Source organism: Mus caroli, unplaced genomic scaffold (assembly GCF_978045245.1).
Source record: "Mus caroli unplaced genomic scaffold, Mus_caroli_1 scaffold_8, whole genome shotgun sequence".
Classification (NCBI taxonomy): Eukaryota; Metazoa; Chordata; class Mammalia; order Rodentia; family Muridae; genus Mus; species Mus caroli.
This window is the reverse complement of record NW_028227263.1, coordinates 106,452,292-106,464,778: the sequence shown is the minus strand read 5'-3', so window position 1 is coordinate 106,464,778 and position 12,487 is coordinate 106,452,292. Positions and strand designations below refer to the sequence as shown.

At 52.5% G+C, this 12,487-nt stretch overlaps 1 protein-coding gene across 2 annotated transcripts in view; it reads left to right on the top strand.

The window, feature by feature from the left end:
* The first annotated feature begins 2,122 nt into the window (after positions 1-2,122).
* Positions 2,123-12,487, top strand: part of Vstm2b (V-set and transmembrane domain containing 2B) — a 31,026-nt gene continuing 20,661 nt past the window's right edge. The window contains exons 1-5 of one of the 2 annotated variants that reach the window (XM_029479192.2): positions 2,123-2,184; positions 2,590-3,204; positions 3,775-3,959; positions 5,055-5,084; positions 6,298-6,706. In XM_029479192.2, coding sequence (XP_029335052.1) covers positions 3,123-3,204; positions 3,775-3,959; positions 5,055-5,084; positions 6,298-6,706 — 706 coding nt within the window. In that variant the 5' untranslated portion in view covers positions 2,123-2,184; positions 2,590-3,122. Of the gene's footprint in view, positions 2,185-2,589; positions 3,205-3,774; positions 3,960-5,054; positions 5,085-6,234; positions 6,707-12,487 lie in introns of both variants that reach the window. The other variant, XM_021169183.3, reaches the window with a different exon arrangement.

Below are 12,487 nucleotides of genomic sequence, written 5' to 3'. Positions count from 1 at the left end.
TAACCCAAAGTAAGAAAGGCCTAGGTTGACTTGGCCAGTTGTGTGATTTTAGGAAAGTTCCACAAGTTCTCTGAGCCTTAACTACTTCACCCCAAACATGCACTGAAACCACCTCATCCCTGTGCTGAAAGCCAGAGATGCCCCAGTGACCAATGTAGACAAAAGCTTTGCAGACATTAACCAAGGAAGACAATAAGTAAAAGACATTGAATCGTATTACGGAAGGTGATTATTCCCAAGGAAAGGGACATAAAGACGAACAGGGAGCCCTGGGGGAGGGAGCTCCAGACTGCAGAGTTAAACATCAGTTAGAGGTAGGTGAGCCTAGCTAAGAAAGTGCCTTCCTTATAAAAATCAGAGCATGAATATTAGGAAGAGGTATATCCTAGCCAGATAGCATAGCTGATGCAAAGGCCCTAGGGTGGGCCTAGTGTGTTGCACTGCAGGAGGGAGGATCTTGTCCAGAGAGGAGCCAGGGGAAGGACAGAAGGGAGGGGAAGGTAAAGATGAAGAAGGCAATCAGTTGACCTTGGGAGGCCCCTGGTATTTGTCCTGACTGGAGCGAGAGCCACTGTAGGCTTCTGAGTAGGAGAGGGTGGTTTTATTTAGGTTTGATAAGGACCTCTTGGCTGTCATGTTGAGAACTGATGCATAGAAAGTGTGCACCCAGTGTCTGCTATGTGACAGGCACATGACGTCAACTACTACAGTAACACCAACGTATGACACAGGCAAAAAAAATCCCCACCAGACAGAATGGGTGGAAAGAATCCACAGACCTTCAGAGTGACCAAAGTGTACCTCCCTCTAGCTGCTGGCATCCCTCCAGCAAGCCTGGCCATCAGTCCTTGATTGAATCTGGTACTGGGAGAGAAACTCACCTCCTCTCCAAACGAGCCAGTGCACAGTGGGATAGCTCATGTCATCATATCCCTGCTTGGAATCAATTCTCCAACTGCTCCCTTAGAAACCTGCTATGGTCCTCCAGTGTAGCACGATGCAAGTCTGCCCCCTCCCTTCAAAAGCTGAGGACGGCAAGAGACCTGCAAGGTCTTGCATTCACAGACCTATGGTGGTTTCTAAAGAGTGGTGGAATGTCCAGGGGGAGGCAGGCCAAAATATGTATAAATATATGTAGAGGGAACAGGCAATGGGGACCCTGAATGAAAGGTCTACAAGGCTTTCTGCTCACAGAGCATCAGCGAGTGACCAGAGGGTGAAAATGACCCCATTGGCCACATAAGGAAGAGGAGGGGCAGAAGAATGCAGTGCCTGTGGTCCTCACTGGTGAGGGGAAAGCTTACAAAGAGCTACCAGCTTCTTCTCTGGAACTGTGTTCCTGCTGTCTTAGACAAGGGTGGCCACTGGGAAATTATTTCCTTTTTGGTCTTCTGTCTTCACTAGCCAGTAGCTCATTGTCAGAGATACTTGGAGAGCTCTAGCATTCAGGTGAAGTTCACTGGGATGTGCCTCCATAACTTAAGATAAAGCCAAGTAATGAGATCAGACCAGACCACTAGCTGGGGGATCCCTTGAGGAAGAGAGAGACCCAAGGAGAGCTCTATGGCTTTCCCAAGCCCTTGTGCCTGAACTGAACTATCTCATCCACCCACACACCCCTTAGGAAGGCAGACTGAACTCTCTAGGTGGCTAAAAGATATGACCCATTCTAGGTGAAGGCCAGGGAAGGTTCAGGGATACAGAAGATGCAAGCGTGGAGGATGGGCTCTGGAACGTGTACTCCGCCTCTGCCTGCTTCCACCCAGGGGCTGGAGGACCCCCTTTGCTATGGGTACAGAGTGGGAAATGACCAGGAAGAGCTTGCTTGCAAGGACACAGGGACCAGCTCTCTCTGGGCAGGAAGACGGTCCCCACCCAGAAACCTCCTGAGCCCTGAGTCGTGCCCGGCGCTCCCCATTTCACCCCACCCGCACCACCTCTGCTGTCACTCACGGCCACTGCCTGCTGGTTCCCTGGTGCGCTCCGCGCCACAGGCACCTGCTCGCCGGGCGCTGGACGCTCAGTTCTTGCTCCCACACTGCGGACTCCTAGTCTTCACTGTCACTTGGTCTTGCTGCTGGCCGGACACAGCACTCCTCCCTTCTTGCATTCCCCTGGAGCCCACCCACCCGCCATGGCCCGGGTCTGGGCCAAAGAGTGGCGTGGCTCGTGGTCCAAACCTGGGTAAGGAGTTGGAGACACTGGGGGCTGCGGAGAGGATGGGGGACACACAGAAAGCAGGGTGGAGCAGCTGTCTCCAGAGATGGACACTGGGAAGAAGCCAGGAGTTTGGGTGGGAGGACCCCCTAAGCAAAGAAGACGCGGGGTGGGGTTGCGTTGCAGCTAGAGAGATGGTGGTCGCTACGAATGACCCCGCGGCGGGGGCCGGGGTGGGGGGGACAACGGGGTAGGGGCGGGGCGGACTCGGAGGGGAGGGCGGGGGTGATGCCGTGGAGGAGGCTGCTCGCCACCCAGCCACTGACCGCCCCCTCCATTCCTTTTCCCTCCCCCCTTTCCCCGCCTCTCTCGGGCTGCGGGTCGGCCACGCCGGACCCGCTCTCCCCGCGCTGCGCTACGGTCGGACGCCAGGTCTGCACGCCGCGGCTGAGCGCCCACTCGCCTTGCGGAGTGAGCGGTGGAGAAACCAGCGGGGGCGGCGGCGGGAGAGCTCCGCGGGAGTCGGAGGAGGTGGCAGTCGGGAGCCCAGCCAGAAGGAGACCAGGAGGCAGACGCTGGTGCCTTACAGGCGTTCACTCCCTTCTCCAAGGATGGATCCTGGCGCAGTCCGGCAGTTTCCTGGCCCGCCCGCCAGAGACTGAACTGCGGATCCCTATTCTCCTGTGGAGCACCGGACTGAAGGAGGTACCGACCGAAGGATCTCCTGGAGGGACCTCGTCTCCTGCGCCCCCTGCGTAGCGCCCCCCGCCGGAGCCGCGCCGGGCCAGCCGGCAAGGAAGCTGGGCTGATTGGCGGCCGCCGGCGGCCAGGGGAGGGGGCGCCGCGCGGGGCCATGGCAGGCTCCGAGGCGTCCTAGCCGGAGCTCGAGCCGGAGCCGAGCCCAAGCTGCCGCCGCCGCCGCCTCTCCGCGCCGGGCCCCCGCCGCCGCCGCAACCCTGCGGGAGATGGAACGGCGGAACCGGCTCGGCGCCCTCGGATACCTGCTACCTCTGCTACTGCACAGCCTGCTGCTCTTCGTCGCCGACGGTGAGCGCGGGAACTTCGCGGCCGCGATGGGCTCAGGGGACCCTTTGCTAAGGCCACGGAAGTCTGCCCGCTGGCCACCGCGGAGGAGGAAAGGAAGCGGCAGGCTTTACGGTCTCCAGCAATTCGGGTGTGCAACCCAGGCTGGGAGTGGGTAGGAGCACGAGCGCAGAAGAGGGTCGCTGCAGCTGTGGCGTCCGCTTAGGGAGTCCTTTCACCCAGTCCCCGCTAAGCAGAGGAGGCCTGCAGCAAGCGAGAGTTGGCGCTTCCCAGCCCGGCTCCAGTGATAAGGCCCTACCTCCCCTGCACCCTGCACCCTGCGCGACCTGGAGGGGAGTAGCCTGCAGCAAGTGGCGGATCCCCCCGCTGCCACCTTTGCAGCTGCTTCCTGAACTTTGCTGGAGCCTCTCGCCCAGGGTCACTTAGTAGCTGGGGACAGGAGTGTGGGTGAGCCCAAGGCCCGGTAGCAGGAGACCGAGCGCCTTAGCCTCGGGTAGCCCCAAGCCCTCCCAACCCTACCCCCACCCCCACCCCCGCCTATCCCCTGGTCACGCCTCTCTCTCCCGCCCCCAGCTACATTCACCGAAGTCCCCAAAGATGTAACCGTGCGAGAGGGTGACGATATCGAAATGCCCTGCGCGTTCCGGGCCAGCGGAGCCACCTCTTACTCGCTGGAGATTCAGTGGTGGTACCTCAAGGAGCCTCCCCGGGAGCTGTTACACGAGCTGGCGCTCAGCGTGCCGGGCGCCCGGAGCAAGGTAATCCGCTGCCCTTCGCTGCACCCTCGCTTACCCGACTTCTTCAAGTAGAAGTGAGGGGTACCTCCACAGGGCACTGCCCTGTCGCTCAGCCACCTCCCGTCCTCTGTATCTCCACAGCATTGTCAAAGTAAACGGATGTCCCCTGATGCTATAGGTTCTTTATCACTCTTTCCCCTTCTCGCCCAGCCCCTGAAAACCTACACACACCTGGCCCAATTTTCCTGCTCATGCTAGCTAGCTTTGGGACTATACTCTGATGGGTGCTGGCTTGAGAAAAAACAACAGATCACTTGATTCTGGCAGGCTCTCCTCTGCCACTCTGGGGTCCCAGGGCCAAGGAGTTCAGCTCCTTCAGATTGTGTTTATGTGGTAGAAAACAGGGTACTAGAGCATGGTATCCAGATGGTCACTCACCTCTAGCTTCCACAGGGTCTGAGAAACAGCTCCACCCTCAGTGGCTGGAATACTTTACAACCTGACCCATAGCTCACACCAGCATTTACACACTCACCTACCTACAATGTCCCCAGAATCCCACTCAGTGTTCCTGTTCTCATCCTCCTCTGGCACGTATCCACATACCAGACTGTCAAGGTCTTCATGATGTTGGACCTTCCTCCATCCAGTGTTTGGTTCCAAGTGGAGAATTTAGAGGAAGTGATGAGGTCCCCTTGGCTGTCCAGCATCCCCACTCTCCCAAGCAGACAGGTGTGTATGGGGCAGCCATTCCTCAACCAAATGGTTTTAGCCAGGAAACCTACTTTTCTCTCGGCGCACTGCAGGAATCCTAATGTATTTGGTACCCTTCGCCATGCCACACCACAGGCATGTCAACCCCCAGCTCACCTGTAGAAAGTATCCTTGTCAAAGATAGGTCAGAGGTTTCCGTGCACAAAAATGTCAATAGCTTAATTTCATAATCAATCAATTAACATCTCTGTCCCTTCCTCCCTCTTTCCCCCCTTCCCCCTCCCTCCCCCCTCCCTCCCTCCCTCCCTCCCTCCTTCCTTCCCTCCTTCCTTCCCTCCCCGCTCGCTCCGTTCCTTCCTCTTCCTTCCCCTTCCTTTCTCCTTTTCTCTCTCTTCATTTTAGGTAACAAATAAGGATGCAACTAAAATCAGCGTAAGTGTGGAGACCAGCGTGGTCCGCGGGAGACCCCTTCTGGCCGCTTCGCGCCCCGCAGCTCCCTCCCCTTTAGAAAGCCTCTTTCCCCGAGCCATGCGGAGCTCTACTACCACTGGGGTGTATTGTGGGCTCCTTGGCGTATCTGGGCGCCATCTGTCGCTGGTAGAGGGATTACGTTGTCTTTTGTGTAAATTAAGGGTCCAAATCCAAGTCTCACATGATACTTACCAGTAAAACACAACTTCCTCTGCACCACGCGCTCAGGGACCTGGAGAACATCTGCCCTTACTTTCTCTGCTGTCATTTCTTACAAGACCTCGAGCGAGCATGACTTCTTGCTCAGGCTGCGTGGCACCCCAGCTTCCCACCCCCTTCCGCCCCACTCCGCACAAGCGTTAGGCTTGCCAGGAGCACCCTCCACTCAGACATCTCCTTCTCCTTGGGTGACATTGTTATGTGCTCCGGGGGTGGGTGTCTTTTGCAGTCAAGGGGCATGGGGTTTATAACACTGGAGCATGGAAATAGCAGGGATTGAAAACAACCAAATCCTCTTCGAGGGTCCTGTTTAGAGGTGAGGGCTTTTCCCGGTGTTCGGTGAGAGTTTCCTTAAGATTTCCACCATGCCTGAGAAAAAGAAGGATTTGTTGAGGCTATTAACAAGTGGTCAGTCCTAAATGACAGGGCAAGACAGGTGTAGTTGTGCATTCTACAGGCAGGATGGACACACCCCAGGTGCTCTGAGCTTTAAATAAATGTGAATGTGATTTGGGGTATATGTAGGATAACTCCGGAGCAGTTAGCTTAGGCTTTTAGGTGTAAGAAGGATGTGGATAATTAGCGTCATATAGCCCCAGCCTGAAATTTCTTGCTAGTTGTGGAGTAAAGTTCGATCCAAAGGGACAATAAGCAAGAGTAAACGTGAGCTGAGATGGCTGGGAAATTGGGACCCAACACCATGCACTCTGCAACAAGGTGTCTAGGCAGAACTAAGAGCCATGTGCCACTAGCAAGATATATTGGGGTGTTAGGAAATATTGGGATTGGATGGTAATTTGGCACAGTGATAGCGGAGCTGAGAGCCCAATGGCGTGGGCTCACTAAAGGTGTGACGCCCAATGGTCAGACCTCTAACAGGGCTGTTTTGCAGACCGTGCGAGTCCAGGGCAATGACATCTCACACCGGCTTCGGCTGTCCGCCGTACGATTGCAGGACGAAGGTGTTTATGAATGTCGCGTTTCGGACTACAGCGATGATGACACTCAGGAGCACAAGGCCCAGGCGTTGCTGCGTGTGCTATCGCGCTTCGCGCCGCCCAACATGCAAGCTGCAGAGGCAGTGTCCCACATTCAGAGCAGCGGCCCGCGTCGCCACGGAGCCTCCAGTGCTGTCAGCTCCAACAACGCAGGCGCTGCTGTCCGCACCACCTCTGAAACCAGCCAGGATGACAAGAACCCACCTCCTGGGAGCCCTCCCGCTGGATCAGGAGTTCCTGAGGCCGCCGCTGCCGCCGCCTCCGCGACCCACACAGCCACCACAACTGCTGCTGCAGCTGCTGCTTCTTCATCAGCGTCACCACCATCGGGGCAGGCTGTCCTTCTGCGCCAGAGGCACGGCTCCGGTAAGGGCAGGCCCCAAAGGGGTTTTGCATGCCCGGTAGAGAGGGAGGTTAGCAGCCAGTACATCAGCAGCGCTAGATAGCTTTATTGTAACAGCAGTTGTGTGCGCCAGAAACACCTTTTCTGCTGTGCCTTTCTGGTGTTCTCTGAGCTCTTTCCCAGTCTTGACTCTTAAAGGGTTTGAGCATCCTATCAAGTATATTCATAACTCAGCGGGCTGCTCTGCTTGTCACTGAGGCTGGGTTGTGAGGCATCCTCTCTCGGACAGCATTGAGAACTGTACTCTCAGATCCCCAAGTTTGGACAGATATTCCCCAGGTGGGGTATTCTTCTTGAAAGAAGCAGTGAAAACAGGCTGTTGTCCCTCTTTGCTGATTGGTGACTTTGAATTGTCTTGTAAGGTGCAGGAAGGTTGGCTAGGTAGCCTTTGCTAAGTGGTTTCTAGGTGTGGCTTTACACAAGCTGTAAATTTTGTATGCACACCAGAGTTCCAGTTCTCCATGGTTCCAGAGGAAATGGAGCCCTGTACCACACTTATGAAGGCACAAGGAGGCTGATACCCGTTTTCCCAGGACTAGGGATGCAAAGAGCTGAGGTTAGGAATTGTCAGAATAGAAGACCAGAAAAGTGAGCTGCTGCTCTGGTAACAAGACCCTGGGGGTGTTAACATAGCACTAATGAGTGTTTTAGGATACCCAGAAAAAGCAGAAACTTCTGTGCCAAATAGCCCTTCTCTCAACATGGCTCCCCTCTTCAATCCAACTCAGAGGAACACTATCTCCAGTGCTCACTCCTAGTATCTGATTTTAAATAATACACCCTCTGCCTGGAACCCCCTACTCAGTATTGTATAATGCATATTTCCCATGGAAGAAATCTCTACTGGGATTTCAACCTGAAAGTCTAGGGGAGACACATGGCACTGATGGGATAGGGCATGCTGTCGTACACCTGGCTTGGCTGTTCTCAAAGTGTATCAAGGGCTGCTAGCTAAGGATACAGGCTCCTGGACGGTCCTCATTGAATCCAAGATGACAGGCCTCACATCATTATGTATCCTATCCTCTTCCTGATCCTTAAACCTTTGAAAGTAGCTGGTTCATTCTGACCATCAGTTTAGCCTAGTTGCTTCCTTAGTTACTGCCTGCTGTGGGAGTACAGCGCTGTCTCCTCCCCCCTCTGGGAGATTTCTTTGCATGTCTCCCTCAGGAGAGCTGGTGCTGTGTCTCTTTCCCTTACTTAAGAAACTGCACTATATCTCTTCCATGGGAGTTCCTTCCTTCTCCCTCCCTCCCTCCCTCCCTCCCTCCCTCCCTCCCTCCCTCCCTCCCTCCCTCCCTCCACCCTGTGACAGTAGCTTGCTCTGTTTCTCCCCTATGGGAGCCAGCTCTGTGTCTTCCCTGTGGGAATCTACTGTGTGTCTCTCCCCTAAGAAACTTAATTGTGCCTCCATTCTCTGTGGTTTGGGACATTTTTGTCCCACTTAGTTCCATGGACCTACAAGACACCACTCCAACCCCATCCTACCCCACCCCAGACAATCCATGAGAAAGATGGGTCAGCTCCAAACAAACCCAAGATCTCCTGCCTAACATGGGACTTTATGCCATTCTGTATTAATTTAAGATAATGTTAGGTGCCACAAGAAAAACACAAAATGTCAGTAGCTCAGTATGTTCCAAATTTATAGTCTTGTTTGCACCGCATCTTGTCCTGGGGTGGGATAGCTGTCACTTAAAGCATTCTGTCGTGCATTTTCTCTGAGAAAAGTCACTCAGGAATGGCAAGGTGGATTTCTAAGGTCCAGGCCTAGAGGTGGCAGACATCACATGTGCCTTCATCCAGTGACCACCATGTGGTCCCACATAGAGGCAGGAGTTTGGGGAAAATATACCAGACATCTTGACAACTGCTTTCCAGCTTTGTCTTTCTGCAGTGGAAGAGGGCATACATTTTGAAGGAACTGTCTCTAAGTAACACACAGTGGGTATATTAGGGAAATGTTTATTGACTCATGCTGTGATTAGCTTAATTGCTTCTGATTAGAGAAAAGACCCTTCTGCCCCTTCCTCTTGGAATGTAGGAAATAAGTCTATGTGACAGATTGGAGTAGACCTCTGGAATTTTCTCCAGAGCAGTGACAAAACAAGATAATCTGAAAGCCCAGATAAGAGTTATATCTTTGCCATCTGAAAATTTGTGTGTGACTTTAGGTAAGTGGTTTAGCATCTCTGTAAAATGGACAGTGGGCTAGTCTGGCATTTCCATTACTGCTGCAAATGGAATGATGAAAGAAACAACTTGGCTCACGGTTTCAGACACTGCAGTTCAGACACTTCATTGCTTCTGGACTACAGTGAGACAGACCAACATGGTGGAGCACATAGCGAGAGAGCTTAGCATAGGAAGATTTGTGCGTAGATAGTCATCATAATCACCGTAGTCTTAGCTGTTCAGGATGGAGAGGAAAAGAGGAGAAAATGAGCAAACTGACAACTGGAGAGAGAGCAAGCTATGGAGGGGCCTTAAGAGATAGATGAGTGTTACTACTGGGGTTTATTGGAGGCTTTGACCAAGGAGTACCATGTACCAGACATTCCTGAGAATGAATGTGGCCACACCCATGACATTGTAATGAAACTAAGGACATGAGCTCATTCCCGGTAGAAATTCTTCTTCTTTTGGCTAGTGTCAGGGTGCTTGAGAACTAAGCATGGCTAATAAAACCTCCAGTCTCTGTGCTAGCCACCATTGGAGTTGGATAAGCAAGTAAAGACACTCCAGGAATTTTTACCCCATAACAGATTCACTCCCAGAGTGGGATGATGTATTACATCTTAAAAGATATAGGGTCCTGGCATCAGAACTCTTACAGCGCAACTATCAGAGTTGTCACAGCAGATGGGGTTCTTGAATGCCTGCCAGTCTCAGGGTCATGGAGGTCAGGATGTCAGCAAGGTTGGAATTTCTGTTTGTCTTTCCTGTGTGGGACAGTAGTGTTCACTGCCATTTGGAAAGCACAGGCAGCTGGGGTTCCTGAAGGCAGACAGTGCTGTCCCATTGCATGGGATATAGTGGTTCTTGATATATTTTTTTAATCACACAGTAACATTTGCCAGCCCCTATACAGCCCAAGAAGAAGCATATCTCACACAAAGCCCTGATTTCTCTCAAGCCCCCCCCCCCCGAAAAGGAAATGCAACCAGATGAATTTTCAAGCCTACCATTGAACCCATCCCTGAAGCCTCTCTGTGAAAGTCCTTGGAGAGCCACTTAGTTGTGGCTACCTGGGTATCCCACTCTGAGCCTAGAGAAGTGGGACATGTGATCTCTACTTTGCAGCCACATCTAACAGCTTTGATACCAAGGAGAGAAGGTTGAAATCTTCAGATTGTTTGCAGGATGGGTATTAACCTTTCTGCAAGACTTTCCTGAGTTCACTGCCAGCTGGGTCTTATGAATTCCCCAGAGAGGCTGCAAGCTCAGGACTATCTCAGAGCCTCTAATGGCAAGGGATTACAGCATGTTCTGGGCTCCTTCCCAGTGTACAGTTCTAAGCCAGAGTGGCCCATTGCTCTTGGATAACGAGCAGACATGTTTGTAGTGTTTCTCAATCAGGATGCTGGTGGAGCAGATGGCACAGTCAAGCAGAGTCACTGCTGGGCTTTGAAATACAGTATTTATGAGGGTAGAGGCAGGGTTAGGCCAGCCAACAGAGGAAGATTGCAAGTCTCCAGGGCCAGCAGCAACAGGAGGTGCTAGTGTCCGTGGGATGCAGAACAAGGGAGGGATAAGATTGGCAAAAGCCAGAATGGCCGGAGGACAAGGTTCTCAGGTCAAATCTGTGGTGTCAGAGTCTCAATGGAGGGAATCATTTGGCTTGCCACGACCCAGCAAGGACTTGATGCCCCTCTTACATGTTCCTCATATGGTCTCCTATTAGCCACCCCCCTTTGAAAGTCAATGCCAAGAGCATCTGGGGAAGCTGTTCAGAGAGGTCAGCCACAGGGCTTAGAGCACAATGAAGAAGGGCAAACGGAGCACCCAGGAGCACTGGAAGGGTTACCCCAGCCTTGGATCACACACTAGCCTTTTCAGACCAGCAACCTCAAGAGTGGCCCAAGCCACCTCCATATGGTCCCATAGGCAGCTAATCCCGAAAGACTTCCAGTTGCCGGTTCTTGTGAAGTGAGCTACTTCAGCACTGTCAGAAAGGAATAACAGGGCAGCTTGCTCAAACCGTTGCCCTCTTTCCTACTCCTCAGCCCGGAAAGAAAACCTTTTCTCACCCATCTGTGCTCAGCAGGACCATAGAAGTATTTGCACTAAAAGTTTGTTTAACTTTTTTATTTGATTCATGTTTCATGTTTTATTAATCATGGCTTGGATTAGCAAAGCAGAGCAGACAGAGAAGGCTGTGTCTCTCACTGTGTAAGGCAACCTGATTACTCATGTGAAGGCTGATCCATTGTCATGATCACTTTGTTGCTAGTTGCCACTGAAGGTAGGGGGGAGACAGAGTATCTTCCAAACACTTCTAATGAAGGGAAGGCACATGGAACTCAGCCCAGTCTCACAAAAAGAAAATAGTTTGCAAACAGAAAGACTCATTTTGGCACAAGGTTCCCTTCTGTAGGGACCTTGGGGTCAAACTATCCTTATAGCTTCAGTTCCAAGGAAAGCACCACGCCCCCTGCCGGGTGTAACTAGAAGCAGAGAACTAGCTGCTCCCACTATTTCAGTTTCTGGTTAGGCAACAGCCAAGGCCATGGTGTTACTGTGGTGTTTGATGTTGAAAACACTGTTTCTACTGGGAGCTACTGGGAGGAGGGGTGGGGAAATCCTTGGGTGTTGCCATGGCAACCATAAACCATAACCAAAAGGGGCTGAGGATGAGGTGAAAATACTCTCTGTGACTCAACCTGTGCCCTGGGTAGATGACAAAGCTGATACAGTGGTGCCAGGCTGATAACTCAGCCACAACAGCAAAGCTAGAAAGCCTAGCCTCAGGGGGACTTATAGGCCATTGCTGTCAATCATCTGCTCATCCCTAAAGCTCTGATGTGGTATAAGGACCTCACTTCAGGAAGGAGGAAATAAGCCTGGCGAAGGGATGTCCTCCCACTGAACATCCCGAGGGGGAAAAAAATGAAAGGACTCTGAAAGAAGTTGTGGAGGCTCACAGTGGGCAAGAGACATCTACATATTCCCAAAGAGTGGTGAAGTCTTGTCTTATCAGTGATAGGAGACTCTCTTTCTCTCAGCCACTGGGATTCCACCCAGCCCAACCTCATGCTTCCCTTGAGTGGGGACCAGAAATGGCAGCCATGGACTGTTAACACAATCAGGAGAGGCTTCCTGTAGGCAGACTGTGTCCAGGCTTGACTCAGTTAGGGACGGTGTCCTCTCAGCTTAGGTGATGCCTTGACATGTCCTAGATTCTCCCATAGCTCCACGCCTGGATCCCTGTGATGGATTATGAAGGCTGCACGAAATGGAATGGTTTTGTCCTTCACATCCACACATAAGCAGCCAGTCATCTCACAGCCCAGCCTTTCTTTCTTGGCACTAGAGATTCCCAAGAACAGCAAGCTGCTCCTGCAGTGTAATGATTATTCAGTTGTATCTCCCTTTTACTGAGCATGTGTGCCCACCACTGTCACCTCTACTGTGAGCAGCAGTTCTTGCTAATTCTTACTGTCTTCCTTCATCCCCAAGAACACAGCTCCTTCCCCAGTTTGTTGCTGGAGCCCAGACCCTTTCATCCACAGTAATGGCAGCCC